The 17934-nt window shown below is 35.5% G+C and overlaps 1 protein-coding gene across 1 annotated transcript in view; it reads right to left on the reverse strand.

Annotated features, from left to right (window-relative positions):
* Positions 1-17934, reverse strand: part of LOC150086124 (uncharacterized) — a 69660-nt gene that overhangs the window by 4703 nt on the left and 47023 nt on the right. The window contains exons 8-10 of the mRNA XM_090373730.1: positions 11647-11765; positions 3561-3656; positions 590-700 (exon numbers count right to left, since the gene is read on the reverse strand). Coding sequence (XP_090229856.1) covers positions 590-700; positions 3561-3656; positions 11647-11765 — 326 coding nt within the window. The remainder of the gene's footprint in view (positions 1-589; positions 701-3560; positions 3657-11646; positions 11766-17934) is intronic.

Below are 17934 nucleotides of genomic sequence, written 5' to 3' on the forward strand. Positions count from 1 at the left end.
GTGGCTCGAGAGCTTACGAATTAGTTCTATTGAGAATAATATAAATAGAGATAGGGGCACACGCATTCATCCCCTCTTTGAGCTGGTAATCCTTGGAGGGATGAACGTTTTTGCCTGAAACGCTCCAGAGCCACTTCCGGTTCCAACGGGAATAGTATACGTTTACGTGAGATGCACTGCGAACCTGCTGGTATTTAATGATGCACCGCAGAATAGAAGCACACTGTTGAGAAAGAAGGCAGAAGCCTTTGAAAGCTTCAGTTAGTATTTTAGCGCTTTTAACCTAGTATATTTTGTTGTATTTTAAATTCAGTATTTGTATTATCACCTTGTATATTTACTGTATATCACAGTTGTCTTATTTTAAAATTGCTATCATCAGTAATATGGTATTTTGTTTTGTTTGTAAATAAATTTATTGTAAATATTAAAATTTTAAGAATTTGGTTTTTCGTCTTTCGGTTTTTACTTCAATGGTTGGTGAGAAACACTAAAAAATCATAGTATGAATATACCCAACCCCAGAGGCCTATTTGAAGTATAATTTCACTTATTTTAATTTTGTAAATCATCTATAAAAAATATTTACCAGATAAAGAATTTGGTTTTCATGATAACGAATACCACCCTGAGCATCACATTTAGCCATATGTATTTTTTCAGGATCACCAGCTACTAGTACTCTCTTTTCACTTTCCACCTGAAATAAAATTGTAATTCCTTATAAATTTTAAAAAACTCTTCCTGCTCACTAACATATAAACTGTTGGTAAAAGCTAATTTCATTATGATTTAATTATTATAATGAATGATACCACATTCAATATACACGTACATGGTTTAAATGTAAATCAGGGTTAATTAGAGAAAAACAATTTTAAAAGAAATCAGTTAAGAAAAAATCATAAATTTGCAACACTGTCTCACATCAGTTGATTAAAAATACAATCTATTGCCTATTGCAGGAGACTACAATTGTTTTCTATTGTAGGAGGTTGCTTCATGACAATGAAGCATCCTTCTTACAACAGAAAAGATTAATCATAATTTGCTGATCATTGATTTTTCCTGACACTGCTATAGTAAAGAAATTTTAAATGCATAAAGTTACTTATATGTTAACATTCAGATTGGAACCTTATTTACAAAGTCATATTGTTGTCACAATTCTATACATCAGATAGAAGAAAATTATGTTTTTGAGTGAGTGATACATATCTAACCTCGTGTTCTTTCTCAGTATATCTGAATTTTCTTCTTCCATTTATGCATTAGATTTTGTCAGCTAAAAAGTTTGTTTATAAAGCCAGATATATTCAGTAATATGAAGTGTGAACACACAAGCGTGTAGAAAATATGAGACGTGATTGGGTGTTTATAATGATGTTCATTTTTAGTTTATTTCACCGTTCCCAACTTTTTACTTAAAAAAAAGCTAGAGATTAGTCAGTTGTTAGCAGGACGAAAACATGAGGTTTTGGGAATAAAACATGTCAAAAATTGTAGGTTTTTTTTTTTTTTCAAAAAGCAGAAATTCTGGTGGAAAGTGGGAGGTTTTTTAGAAAAAGCAGGATATATTTTAAAGTCACACTGCACTATAAATTAAATTTCACTGCAAAAATATACATTTTACATTAAAATACAGCCACATAGGATTGTTCATTAGTATGGTTTGCATATAAACTACCTTAGATACTTCATTAGATATCAACTAATTTTTATTGCTCAAAGAAAAATACTGTTGCAGGATTTGCCCTATTCAGAAATGCTGAGTAAAAGTTTTGTTCACAACAACAGCCTTGCTGTCTAGACTTGGCTATTAGATTTCCAAGGCTCACTAGAAAGAGAAGATTTGAACTCAGTTTTTCTAACTTGGTTGAATGTTCTTTCACACTGAGCATAGTGGCCACACCTTGAGTACTGCATACAGTCTGGAGGCCTCATTTTAGGAAGGATGTAGAGCTGCTGGAAGGAGTACAGAAAAGGGTAACAAGATTGGTGAATGGAACAAAGGGGGTGCTCTTACCAAGAAAGGCTTAAGTGCTGCAAATTACATCATCTAGAGACTAGGTGCCTATGAGGTGGCCTGACTGGGGTGTTTAAGGATTTGAATGGTCTGAGCAAGCTCAATACTGATGGGATTCTTCCTCTTGCTCAAATTGTACACTTCAGGGGGCATAAACTGATATGGAGGAAACACAGTTGCAGAATAGATGTGTGCAAATTTGCTTTTATCCAGCAAGTGGTTGATTGCTCTGGAATAAACTTCCTTCTGTCATTGTCGAAGATGATAGCTTAAATAAATTCAAGAAATAACTGGACAAACTTTTGGAACAAATGAAGAGGTGAATGGGAAGGTTTTTTTTTTTTTTTTTTTTGCTGATGCCGTATAAACTTGCTTTCTTGCATCATATGCTAATGCTATGAGGAACTATTAAAATACCAAACATGATTGGGAATTATTTGCTAAATTTCAAGCTTTTTTGTGCACTTGTCAGTTCACTAAACAAAGCAAATATATATCAATTCTTTCTTCTTTCATAATAGCCTCTGGTAGGTTCCCACACTGAAACTGACAGAACTGGTGCTGCAAATTATTTTGCATCTATTTTTTTTTTTATCCCTAACAAACCAAAAAGTGCCAAATACTTTCCACAAAAATTTCAAATTTGAAAATGTACTGTCAACTGATTAAACTTGTTACCTCAGCATTCACAAATACGTCATTTTTCAATGGGAACTTGTGCATGATGTAGTCACATACAACCATAAAGTACTTCCTCACTGAACAAAAGAACAGAACCTTTTTCTCTTGCTTTAGACTCTCCTTGACCTTCACACTAGAAATGGCCATGACTAAGTCAGTATCATCCTTCTGGATTATTTTGCTATGGTAATCAATTTCCAAAATGGGAGAGGAAGATTTGAAAACTGCTGATAAATAAATTTGCACATAACATTCATCAAAGTATCTAGAAGTAATGACCTCAGTACATAGATGTAAAGTACATTGGATTGAAGAGCCATGTTTGGATTTTCAAATGTTGCCATAACATTCAAAAGAAACAAGCAAATTGCTTTATTCAAGCCAGATGAGAGAAACATGAATACACTTTATGTTCATGTTTCTCTCTTCTAGTAGTTAAAAATTTTGGCTAATTGTTGTTTCAGGATAGGCTTCACATTATCTCTGCTATAAGTAACATCTTGCTACAATCTAGCCCATCTTTATGGGCTAGATTGTAGCAAGATGTTATGGGCTAGATTGTAGCGAGATGTTATGGGCTAGTTTATGGACTATGAAGGCTAATATCATTAGCCTTCATAGCCCATATTGTTGTTTTAAAATTTAATATTTCGTAAAAGGTAACAGTACTTTACCATCATAACATCATAAACTAAAGTGATCTCATGCTTTGTCGCAAGTTTTAGCACACTAATTTTCCATGCCATTTTAGGACAGGTTTATACATTAGTGCTCGTTGAAAACTATGAGCCATACTTTACCATTATAGTTAAATTGAACAAAAAATATTAGTTTTATTGCAGATGGAACTTACTGGTTTCTCATTTCGGCATATGTCCATAAGATCAGACATTCTATCTTCAAAACCAGGAGCAAAAGCATCTGGGTTGATTGCGACAAAACACTGGCCCTAAAGTTATATTTTATAACACAATTAATGTAAAGGAACTTTAGCATTTTAAAATTTAATATTTCGTAAAATAGATAATATATAATGATGAAAAAACTGAAACTGATATTTGTGACTGTCAATATTTACACAACAGTTAAACTTGTTTGTCTACATCTTAGTTTACATCTTTAAGAAATTATACAATAAAAGATATATGATCATGGAATTGGTTATAAAGTGTTTGAAAAAACTTAATAGTTCTAGCCATATATGAGGTGTGTGGAAATAAAGTTCCTGGAGTGATGCTGTTGCAGTCATGTTCGATGAGTCTGAAAATAAATGGTAACGGTATGTTGTAGTTCAGATGTCCTCCAATAGATGATGGTACAGAGATTGCCAGTAAGCTGATAGGTTGCAAGTAACAACCAGTTTCATTAGTAGCATTAATGTTCTGTGTCACAATTTTGCAATGAAGCAATGAATAAGTATCAAATTTTGTTTTAAAATAGAAAAATCTGTAACAGAAACATGAAATGTTAAACACTGCTTATAATAATAAAATATTAAGTCATACTAATGTGTTTAAATGGTATAAGCAGTTCAAAGACAGACGTGAGGGCATCAATAACCCAAGAAGTGGGCATCCATCAAAATGAGGAAAGAGTTGCAGAAGTTTGGGAAATTGTGGAAAGAGATCATTGTTTGAACTCAGAATGATGGCTGATAATTTGGATATAAATAAGGAAACAATTTGTCAAATTCTGCATGAAGATTTAGGGAAAAGGAAGGTCTGTATAAAATTTGTGCTATTACAACTTCATGGATGAGCAGAAGCAATGAAAGAATCATGCAAAGACTTTGTCCAGACTTGTCAAGACAGTCCTAATTTCCTCAACTGCACTGTCCTGTCACTGGAGATGAGTATTGGGTGTTTCAGTATGACCCAGAGATGTAGTGTCAGAGCATGCAGTGGATTTCAAAATCATCACTAAGGTCCAAAAAGTTTTGTTTACAGAAGTTCAGAATCAAGATGATGCTGATTATGAATTTTGGCAGAGTGCGATTCACCTGAATTTGTACCTGAAGGGGAGAGAGCCAATGCTACATTCTATGTACAGGTGCTTCAAAGACTATTGAAGAGCATTTCCCAGGTGAGGTCACAATTTCGAAAGAAAGGCAGCTGCTTCTCTTTGCATGGCAATGTCCAAAGAAAGGCAGCTGCTTCTCTTTGCATGGCAATGTCCATGCTGCACTTGTTGTGAAGACATTTTCCAGGAACTTTGTCACACCTTCTATGTATGTTTTGCTGTACATGAAAAGTCAAGGAAGCTAGAGACACTTATCTAGATGTGATGTAAACATACAGTCCATTAGTTTGGAAACATTTGAAACACCAGACAAAATTAAGGAGATTAAAGGTCACCTTCTTGGTAAAACAACACAATTGGAGGTGCTGTATTTCCTGTCTCCAGTTCTTTAGCATTCCATGAGGCAAAACAGTAAAGGTGGTGTGGGGTTTTATTTCAGTGCAGGCAGTGAAATAATATAATAGTATGCTACACTGTTTTATTTTTGTCTCTATCTGAGGGTGCCCTGCTTCACCCTCCCCCCCCACAGACAGCAGTAAAACTTGACCTTATGCTTACTTATTTTAGAAACACCACCATCATCCACAAATCAATCTAAAATTAGTAATATAATTTTTAATTTTAAAAGCAAAAGGTTCAAACTTTCTATTCAATTAAAAACTCCAAGACACCACCATAACAACTGTTTATGGCCTTAGTATCCCCTCAAACAGGTGGTTAGTGGCCTCAAATTGAGCAGCCAAGCAGTACACAAAGCCAAGCAAACTTCTAATCAAATGAGTAATGTAAGTTAAAAATATAATTTAAACTACTACTGGATCCTAATATATGAAATATTCACATGAAATTGGGGATGAAATGCTCATAATTTATCACAGGGATTAGAATTCCTGGTTCCAGTCACACATCAGTTCAGAGATAAAAACTTTGAAATAGTATTTTTTTAATTGAATATTTAGGAATGACTGGATGCAATAAATTACAATTAATGCAATTTAAATGCAATCCAAAATCAATGAACTCAGTAACAGCATTAAAAAAAATCAATAAATTTCTCCTATTAAACAAAAGTATTTTTCAACTTCAACCAATGACGAGAATCATACTAAGCCATTTTTAAAATAGTATGAGAGAGCAGCAATGATGCTAACTAGATGTGAACACTTTAATTAGATGTGATGAGATCATAAGAAACATCACCAAGTTATTCAGCTATACTTTCATTTTCAAATTCACAATTCTGTTCACAAACATTACCATTCATCATTGAAACAATTGGGAAACCACCTTATACAGATCTTCTGGCTGCATTCTGCCATGGATATCAGTGTAAGCAAACTCATGACTGCTATGTAGCTCAACAGCCACATCATTATCATACACTGATCTGCACTAATGATGTTGTCTATCAAGATATTTTATTCTGTGAAAACTGTGCAAACTTGTCCAGGGCAAGGGTTATTCTCTAGTGTTCTTTCCTTCACAATAATGATTTGTCCACTTAATTGTAGCATATAGTTTTTGATGCACTGGTACAGTGGTTTTCAACCAGGGTGCCGTGTAATTTGGGTTTAAGTTACTTAAAGTTATTATTATTATTATTATTAATTTATTTTATTTTTTAAAATTTATACATTTATTTCATTATAAAAAGGTGTACGGTATCCATTGTACTGTATCTTTTTAATTTTGTGGTGATCTATAATTGATCTTTATTTAGTACCCTCTATATAAAGAATAAAATTATTATATAGGTATATATTAAAAGGTCAAAAACCACTGTGTTGGCCTAGGGGTGCTGTGAAAAAATTACTCGGACACTAAGGGTGCTGTGAACCGAGAAAGTTTTGGAACCTCTGCGCTGGTATATGGAAGATGCCAGTGAATTTCAGCTGGAAAGCTCTCCCTCTACCATAAGAAACTATATAACACTACATTGTGAAGAAGTCTTTATTGTATACAAAAAACACATGCACTTCAGATTGTTATTGTTATTGTTATTTGGTTTTTAGGAGCATTAGCAACTAAGGCCATATTGCTCCGGGAATATGCGGTAGTCATTCCCTGACCTTTCCGCATCCTCCGTATTTGGTGGTGACGGGCTCGAACCCCGGTCTAATCAAGAAGCGTGTGCTACGCACTGCTGCTCCTTCCCACCTGGCTACGGAGGCGCCCCATGCCCTTCAGAGACATATAAGCCAGAGGTTTACATTTTTTTTTTTATGAAAACCCCAAACATGAGAGGTATTAGAACCTACACAGATGAGCCAAAACATTATGACCAGTGAGTCGTTCTGCAAATTGAAGCAACTGCAGGTGAACTACAGCGCGTGCACAGGTCAGGACATGGTAAGAAAAACACCCGATACTGAGCTCCGTTAATCAATGTTACTCTTGTTCTTCAGATGGGAAAGGCAGTGGACTTAAGCAAGTTTGACAAAGGCCAAATTGTAATGACCAGATGACTGGGTCAGAGCATATCTGAAACGGTACAGCTGGTGGGGTGCTCATGGTCAGCTATGGTTACTACCTACTGAAAGTGGTCTGAGGAGGGAAAACCCACGAACCACCGGCAAGGTGTTGACCACGGCTCATCGATACTTGAGGTGAGCGAAGGCTCTCCCAGATGGTACATGGCAACAGAAAGGTGACTGTGGTGCAACTTGCCGGTAATTGGAATGCTGGTGATGGGAGTAATGTGTCACAACACACAGTACATTGAACCCTGCTGAAAATGGGGCTGCTAGCCTCAGGCCACTCCGTGTGCCCGTGCTAACCACGGATCACCGACTTTTCATCTTCTCAACCTCCAACCCATGCATGGTACTAAATGCTATACACCGATGAGCCAAAACATTATGACCACCTACCTAATATGATGTTTGTCCTCCACGTGCAGCCAAAACAGCTCATACCCGGCGAGGCATGGATGCTACAAGATGCTTGCGTGCTCAGTGGGCACTCGAGCATTGAAACTAGACCTTGAGTGGTTGGAAGAAGGTCGTCTGGTCCAATGAATCACGTTTCCTGTTGCATCATGTGGACAGCCGGGTACATGTGCAGTGTTTACCTGGGGAAGCGATGGCACCTCAATGCACCGTGGGACAAAAACAAGCCAGTGGCAGCGGTGTCATGCTTTGGGTGATGTTCTGCTGGGATACCCTGGGTCCAGTCATCCATGTATCCATGTGCTGGGCATCTACCACCTACCTAAACATCATTGTTGACCAGGTACACCCTTTCATGGCAATGGTCTTCCCCTCTGGCAGTGTCATCTTTCAGCAGGATAATGCACCATGCCACACTGCCCGGATTGTTCGAGACTAGTTTGTGGAACATGAGGAAGACTTCCAGGTATTGCCCTGGCCTCCAAATTCCCCAGACATCAAGCATCTATTGTTTGTGTTGGAACAGCAACTCCGATCTGCGGCGTCTCAACCACGGACCTTACAGAAGTTAAAGGATCTGCTGGTTACATGTTGGTACCAGATTCCACAAGACACATTTATAAATCTAGTAGCATCCATGCCTCGCTGGGTATGAGCTGTTTTGGCTGCACACGGAGGACAAACATCATATGTAGGTGGTCATAATGTTTTGCCTCATCGGTGTATAGCACTTAGTACCATGCATGGGTTGGAGGTTGAGAAGATGAAAGAAGATATTTATTGACATTAGACTTGAACTTCTGTAGATTGTAATTTTCAGGAAATACATATGAAGGAAGGCTATCAAAACATGCTATCGAGGCAGTGTTAGGCGAGTTGGAAAGCTGCTAGAATGAGGGATATACAGACTAAGAGATTAACAATAGCCACAGGCAGAGGTGTAGATGGTTTTTACACTGCTTCTTTTGGTTGTTCAGACTACATACATGGGGACCTAAATTTAAATTGAGGAAGGATAGTTTCAGGATGGATGTGTAGAAGTTTGCCTTCAGTCAGTGGGTAATTGACTGTTGCAGAAAACTTCCATATGTTGTTGTGGAAGTTGGTAGTTTGAATAAATTCAACAAAGAACTAGCAAAACAATCGAATGGGTTGGACAGGTGATGTGGGAAGGTGTTTTTTTTTGCTGATGCCGTGTAAGCTTGCTTTTTTTGCACTCTTTGCCCTACTAATACTAATAGAGAATATTATTACAGCAAAAAGATAATAAATGCTAAAGTAATAAAATATTATATATATTATTATTAATAAATAAACAAATTAACAGAGGATAAGAATACAGTGTATTTAGAAAATAAACTAAAAATATAGTACAGCTTTTTACACAAATATTGTCCTGATTAAAGCATCCCCATATAGTGCAGGACAACAGTAAGCAGACTTATTTTGTAGCAAGAATCCAATACCAAAGTCCATGTGCTAGCTTGGATACATCTGTCATTGTACTGTCTCTGCTGCTGCTGCTGCTGCTGCTGCTGCTATGCATCACTCCCCCACACAACCTGAAGAAGCATCAGTACCAATCTCTAAATTTATACCCATGGTGGCAGGTATTTTAAACTTAGACAATCAAAATCTCAATTTTATTTGACTTAATCACTCTTGTACATGAATTCTATACAAAAGCACAATGTGGCTAAAGTAACCTATGAGCCAGTAAATGCCCAAGCAATAATAGCAGTATTCTGGACAAAATATAATCTAAAAAAAAGAAAATTTTCATTTAAATCACAAGTATTTAATTAAACAAATTAAAGAAATAAAACTAATCAGAAATTTTTTGCTAAATTTTATTTTTGTTTTGGTAACATCATTTAGTTTTTGGCATCTAAACCTGTACACATTTCTTTCTTGTTATGAATCAGTGACCTTTTTGAAAAAGGTCACTGATTCAATGTGATTCAAAAATGGAGGACAAAATTTCTAGCAAACCAGTCTGGAGGCATTTTTGGGTTTAAAGCACTATTACTGACTAATACAACCTTTTGTAACACCACTTCTGCTCATGCATACAGCAGCTGACAAGCATAATTTAACCCCAGGGGCTCACATCTGGTGAGTATGGGCTTGGCACACCCAGGATCCTCAGCTGGATATCATCATTCTTCTTTTTCTTGGTGATTCCCTTCTACTTCTCTTTCTCTCTCTCTCTCGGGGTAATTCAGAAATTTTTTTTTTTTTTTTTTTTTTTGGCTAGTGCAGTATAAGCCTCAGGCTTCCTTGCACCATATGCTAATAATAATAATAATAATAATAACAATACAGAAAATAAATATTGTTCATAACATCTGCTTAATAAAACATGTAAATACTTGTTATCACCTTGAAAATTCAAAACATTCCATTTGAAGTGCAATGCAATTCACAGACAATATTTCTAGTGACTGCTTCAGCACACTGTAAGAGATACACACACAACACATGGATTGGCTAAACTGTTCAGCAGACTGCCAGACAACTACAGAAGGCACTGAATGTGGGTTATATCATTACAGTTTATAACTTTTTGTTGTACTCTAGATGTTACAAGCCCCACACAGAAAAAAATCAGATTTAGATTGAGTGAATGAAGCAACCATACAATATCACTCAATTGTGGTCCACTTATTGGTGTTGGTAGATGTTTGTTTAGCCACATAAAATTGCAGGGATACTCTATGTCGATACTGGAAAATCACAACACAGACATTTAATGAAACATCCTCCGATGATGTACATAACATTCTCTAGAAAATCTTAAGATAGTATTCAATGTGCAAACACTTCAATCCAAATATTCTATTTCCTAATTGAAATGCTTGAATGCATCGTCCATGGTACTTGTTACTTAGTCTTAATTCTAACTATGTTCTCAAATGAGGTTGATCACAGTCACTTCTCCCTGTTAAGAAACCCCATTCCCAGAGGTTGTGGTGGATAATGATAAACACATACCAACTGGGATGTCGGCACTATAGAAATTTACAGTTATTTCAGCTGATGCAGCTGTAGTACTTCTTTAGTACACACAATACATGAAATGCATATTGGAATAAATGGATGATATTTGTTATTGTAGATTTTTGTGCCAAGGCAACCAAGACTATGATTCACTGCATTGTTATATCTGAAAATTGCTTATATTCAACAGCCACCTTTCTTGTTTTATGAGATGGAAAACTGGCTAATGTGAACATTCTGCAATGGTACGTGCATGTATGTGTGTGTGTGTGTGTGTGTGTGTGTGTGTGTGTGTGTGTGTGTGTGTGTGTGTTTGTTAAGCAACAAAGAATCAGTATACTGAATCCTATAACTACATATTTTTTAATGAGTTTGCTTGTTTACTGGTCAAAAATCCTGAGTTTCTGTGAGTTACTCTCATCCAAGAGTAACTAATGTGGCCACACTGCAAAAAAGCCTTAATACAATAAAAGTTCCTTTATTCAAGACAGAATTTAAATCCAGGCCTTTATCTTCTAAATGGTGCTGAAGGATTGTAATCGACTGTGCTACATGTGAAGGTGGACATTCTGTGCTTCACCTCTTCTGTGATATGATTTGCTTTAATGTGACAGATGCAGTTACATGACTATTTTCACCCAGTAATGCAATAATATGTTCACTCCTTTGATCCCAATCATAGTTCAAACAAATTACTCTGCTGTAAGATTGCAGGGGTACTGCAGCTGAATTTTTATTTGATTTGAATAACAAAGTATTTTGCAATAACAATAATAACAAAGTATTTTGCAAAACTGGAAAAAGTGTAAATACACAAAACTTGTTGCATTATCTTTGTGAAAAACAAAAATGGTTTATGTAACTACTTCTAATAATAAAAATGATGCAGTGAAAGTTTTAGATCGTATAACTTGAAACAGTACTTAAAAACCCAAAAATGTTCCTAGCTTTTTTTTTTTATTTATTTATTTTCATAGGAAATCATCAGGAAATACTGACTACAATCCATACATAAAAAAGAAAAATAAATACCAAATCTGCTTCTGTATCTGTAGATAACCACTTCCTGATATTAGGTCCATAATGAGCACCACTAAGAATTCCACAGAAAATCTCCACCATCATTGACAAACCATATCCCTTATAGCCACCTGAATATTAATCAAGTGAATTTATATTCTTTTTCATTTCTAACTAATTAAAAATGAAGTAAAATTCAAAACCCTACAAAAAAAATAATAAACTTTTGGACAACCAACAAATAATTAAAAAAAAGATGGTAAGTAAACAGATGATCTGAAATTATATTTATAACTAAGTTCTATTAAATATTAAAATTCACCTTAACATCTGGAGAATACTCAGGATAGCTGGCTGCTGTTTATTCAATGCCTTTGCAATACCTGAGTATACTCATATTTCTAAGGGTATGAATCTAATGAAAGTTTATAACCTTAGAAAGCATCTAAACTATATGAACCAAAAAAAAAAAAAAAATGACATTATAATGAGACTTATTCCAGCATAAAAGCCAGTGTTTAAAAAAAATAATTTACCTATGTTTAGTATTTAAAACAATAAATAAGTGGGAAAGCATCTATTAGACAGTATATTTCAAAATGGCAACCAAGCAAAAAATTAGTGCTAATGATGCATTACAATTTTTTTTCCCCACTTGGTTCTAATGAAGAACTGAGTGAATTTTCTTCTAATAAAGAAAAATGGACTGTGAAAATTTATCCACAACAGATAAAACTACTATTTTCATTTTGCTACCTTAAATCAACCAACAAGATGCCAGACAGAAAACACAACTTGAAGTACAGGAATAAGCATGTTCACTACTTTTCTTGACAGTAAAATATATTATAACTTTCTATAGGCAATTTCTTAAACAATAGACTTTTACTGAGTGATAAAGTGTGGAGGATTGTTTTTGAAGAAAGCATTATGCTTAATGCAGAAAAAAAAACATCTGGTACAAAAAGTGCCAAATGAAGGAACAAATGTGGAAACACATGAGTTAATTGTACTGCATACTACATAAATTTGAATAACAAGTAAAAATGATCAAAAATATCTTCAACTAGTCAATTTTTAACAAGGTTATGATGCCAGGAGAAAATTACACTAGGGTGCAGGTATTCTCTTGGCATCATAACATTTTGACAGAATATTCAGGAATGAGACACATTTCAGCCAAGTTTGCACTTCCCATCCTTACTGATTACAGACAGCAGTGAGTTCTCATGTCAGGATCTTTTTCAACATACTGCTGCTGACCCACACTTTGTTTCTTCAATCATTACTGGTAATGAATTGTGTGTGTATGGATATGATCTGGAAATAAAGGCCCAGTCCTCTGAATGGACTGTCTTCTCCAAGGCCCAAAAAAAAAAAAAAAAAAAAAGGATCAAACGCAAAGAACATGCATATTGTTTTTTTGATTCACAGAGCATTGTTCATTATGAATTTGTCCTTCATGGTCAAACAGTAGACCAGGAATCAAAGAAATGCAAAGCCATTCAGAGAAAAGTGAGCTTCAGGGAACTGGATCTTAGCTCATGACAATGCCCCTGCAACTTGGCACTTTCCATTCAAGAATTTCTTGGAGAACAATTCATGACTTGGTCCCCCATCCACCATACTCACCAGATTTAGCTCCCTGTGTTTAGTGTAAAAAAAAAAAAAAAAAGCTTAAAACCTCCTTAAAAGGTCACAGCTTTGCAATGACTGAGGAAATTATTCAGAACACGACACAAGAGTTCAGTCTCCCAAACTTTTGAACGCATGTCACATTTCTTGGAAAAGAAAAGTACAAAATAACCTTTATTTATTATTATTATTTGGTTTTTAGGAGCATTAGCAACTAAGGCCATATTGCTCCGGGATATACGGCGGTCATTCCCTGACCTTTCCGCATCCTCCGTATTTGGTGGTGACGGGCTTGAACCCCGGTCTAATCAAGAAGCGTGTACTACGCACTGCTGCTGCTCCTTCCCACCTGGCTACGGAAGCGCCATAACCTTTATTTAAAGACTAAATGCAGAAGGCATAATTCCATATGAGTTTATATTAACTATATAATATCAGTGTAGATACACCATAGTTAATCCATAAAATTAAACTACGTATGTAGAGTAAAGGTATTGTTTTAATTATATCTCATACCTTCGCAATGAGATACCAGGTATTGCACTACTTCGAATAAGTAACATAAAATTAAACTACGTATGTAGAGTAAAGGCATCATTTTAATTATATCTCATACCTTCACAATGAGATACCAGGTATTGCACTACTTCGAATAAGTAAAGCTTCTCTAGTAGAGAAGACTACTATTACTTACTCTATAATAGGCTAACAAGCCTTAAAATGGTGCCATCTGGGTGCTGGTACCCACTGAGAATAAGTAACAGTAGCCTTCTCTACTAGAGAAGCGTTACTTATTCGAAGTGGTACAATACTTGGATCTCATTGTGAAAGTAGCCACAACATGATATATAATTAAAACGATGCCTTTACACTACGTACGTAGTTTAATATTATGCGTTAACTATAGTGTATCTACACTAATATTATATAAAATAACCTTTAATAAGAATAATGTAATTCACGATCCAAAGTAACTCATTTTGAAAAATGAGTTGAAAACAAATTAAGTGTTAAGTGCACTGCAAATGTAATTTTTGCATTGGTGGTGGGCAATTCACCTTACGGTGACCTACTGAAAAAATTCGTCTGTGGGAAAAACAGCTAAGGAATGGTAACAATTTTCATTTCCCAACCTTAGCAAATCACCAAAAATCTGACTTCCTATAACCACAAAAATTTAGCGACTGATTTCAAGATTTCAGGTTGCAAGAAGCAAACCTACATATTTTCTCTTCAGTAGTTGATTTTAATGTTGAACAAATTCTCAATGAAGCAGTGCTGGAACAAGGATATAGCTACAGAAGTACCTCAGGTGCAAGATTGAAAGGCATGCAAGAATTAAGTGATTTAATGGTATATGTTCATATAATATAGGTGAGGAGGAGAAGAATAGTCCACTTCTAAATAGCTGCCTCAGGCACAGAATACACACTACTGAATAGCTGATTCAAGTGCAGAAATACCTTATCCTGGTTTTGCCATGATACTTACAGATGCTGGTAATTGAATTTTAAGGTAACAATAAATTAAGATGTAGATTTCCATTAGAATATATTTAAAGAAGTCTTTCCTCAAACCATGGATGCTTGTCATAATAAAAACATCACTAATCGGGTGTATCTATAAATGTAAGATGCTTTTTTTTTTTTTTTCAAAATGAAAAACATGTAATATCAGAAAAGAATATAACACGATGTTAACAAACTAAAATAACTGATACAAACACAGTACAAGTTATATTAAATCACTTAAATAGCCACAACAAGCATTTTTTTAAACACTATCATGATTTGTTATGTTTTTATGTTACCTATGTATTTCAATTGTAATATTCCTAACAGTTCTTAATAATGTTGAAATATATAAGCTATATATACATGGAGAAACACATCATAAATCAGGCATTTAAAAATCCAGAATTCTCAACAAACTGGGAGTTTTAAAAATTTTATTAAAAAATAATAATAATAAAACAAATAAATAAGAATAATAATCTAAAAATTTTCTTCTGATATGGTCAACAAAGGGCATAGTTATACTAGTGGATGAAAATATGCCTTGCTGCACAGAGGCAAAACATTTAATGGCTTTCCTGTAAAATTAACACTATCCTGGGGACTTCTTCAGTAGCACATGGAATTTAAAATAAATTTACACTTACATATTACTGCTTTAGATATACAGGGTGTCTCAAAAATACACGGCATAACTTCAGGAATGAGTTCCTCATATGTAGACAATAAAAATATTTTATATCAACATAGTTCTGGAAATGCTTGGTTCCCAAGTTATTAACCGGAATGTCTTATCTCCCACAGGTGATTTCCTTCATCACAAGGTACTGACAGAATCTGGTGGTTTTCCATTCTGACCATGTACTCAAATCAGGAGCAAGCAGATATGCACATTATGTATGGTTTGGCGGACGGCAATGCTCTGGAGGCTCATCGTTTGTACCACAAAAGGTTCCCAGAACGAAGATGTCCAGACAAGAAAACATTTGAAAGTATCCATTACTGCCTTTGTGAAAATGGGACCTTTACACCTCGTGCTGCCGACAGAGGATGACCAAGATTTATGACTCCTGAAGTAGAGGAGGAGATTTTGGATGTTGTGCATGCCACTCCTGGAAACAGCACACGCAGAATAGCAATCCAACTGGCTGTTCAAGGTTCAACTATTTGGAGAGTGTTGTGAGAACACCAACTGTATCCTTACCATCTGCAACAGGTACAGGCCTTGTCACCAGCAGATTACCCTGCGCGAGTAATGTTCTGCCAGTGGTTCTTGCAGCAGTGTGGTACAACTCCTCACTTTCCTGCCTTAGTGATATTCACAGATGAAGCACAGTTCACACGAGACAGAATCCAAAACTTTCACAATCAGCATGTATGTGCTGAGGAAAACCCACATGCAATTCTTCCATCACATCACCAACAGTGGTTTAGCCTCAACATCTGGGCAGGTGTTTTTGGTGGTAAGTTATTTCGGCCCCATGTACTTCCAAGCAAACTCACAGGGCAGACGTACAGAAACTTTCTGGAAAATAACACACCACTGATCATTCATCAACAAGCACACTTCATGCATGATGGGACTCCCACACATTTCAGCCACATAGCCCGCAATTACCTGAATCGAAGGTTTCCTGGTCAGTGGATAGGTAGAGATGGACCAACTGCCTGGCTTCCATGCTCAACTGATTTAAACCCACTAGATTTCTTCTTGTGGGGCCATTTAAAGTCATTGGTGTATTCGACTCCAGTAGCTGATGTGGAAACTCTCTGCAATCAAATTGTGGCAGGTTGTGAGACGATACGAAAGATACCAGGAATTTTGCATCATCTTCACGAGTTCATAAGGCGTCGATATTCAGGTAGAAGGTGGACATTTTGAACAATTACTATAATGTGATGTGAACAGTTAAGTGCCATGGACAGACCTTCAAAACTCGGAAACCAAGCATTTCCGGAACTATGTTGATATAAAATATTTTTATTGTCTACATATGAGGAACTCATTCCTGAAGTTATGCCGTGTATTTTTGAGAGAACTTGTATATATTATATAATACATAGGAATTATCCAAAATAGTTTCCTTACTTATGGACCACCGTGTATATATAATTAGTTAAACAACAAAATTAATTCCAGTGCTAATGGACCTGTGGAATTACATGTTAACGTCAGGAGAGTCATTACTGGTCACCCCCCTGTTATTTTCTTTTAAAACCAATATCTGTTTTTGAAATACTGTATACGGCAAATCATGTTTGCAGTTTCTGCTATTATACTGTAATTTCTTTATGGTACTAAATCATCTGATTTAGTACCATAGAGTATGAATTTGATATTTGGAATTCTGGATGGAACTTATGCCCAGAATGACAATTTTTTTCTTTTTACAATAATATACTCAGTATCCTGAAGAAGAATAGCTGTTGTATTATTTTGAGAAAGATTACATTAAGTAATGCCTCTATGGTCTATTTATACTAATAGCTGAGTGAACTATATTACTCTGCATCAACTACTGTTTTCCAGAAAATATCAAGAAACATAAAACATGCATTATTATCCATCAATGATAAAAAATTATATCAAGGAAAAACCGAACACAGGTTTTAATGGTACCAGTTTGGTAGTTAAATATGAAATAAAGAAATAAAATACTTGGCACATTATGAAATGAGGAATTAATTTTATAACTGACTCCTCAAATTTTATTTAAGCTGGTTGATCATTCCAGTTAATTCTCCAGGGCACAAAAGGTGATACTGTTGTACACATAGCACTAATGATATTAACAGTAGATCTGATGACTTACTTAACAAGTACTGGGCAATGTTAGGAAAAAGTTCGGTTTGAATTTGAAAGTGTCTGCAATTCTGCATAAACACAATAGGAGGGAGTATACGTTGAGTACCTTATCAATCAATTCGGCCATGGAGAGATTGTGCAAGGCTCATGGGGTAGATTTTTCTCAGTGTGGTCTGTGCTTGTTAACAGGAGAGACTGTTTTTACAGGGATGGGATGCACATGAATAAAAGGGTTGCAAGGATATTTGCTGATGCTATTGAGGTAGTGATAGGTGGGTTGGAAAACAGCTAGCTTGGGGGGATACAGAGACTAACAGCATAACTAGAGCTGCAGACAGAGGCAAA

Source organism: Mastigoproctus giganteus, chromosome 5, assembly GCF_048544385.1.
Source record: "Mastigoproctus giganteus isolate SK-2022 chromosome 5, ASM4854438v1, whole genome shotgun sequence".
NCBI classification, from domain to species: domain Eukaryota; kingdom Metazoa; phylum Arthropoda; class Arachnida; order Uropygi; family Thelyphonidae; genus Mastigoproctus; species Mastigoproctus giganteus.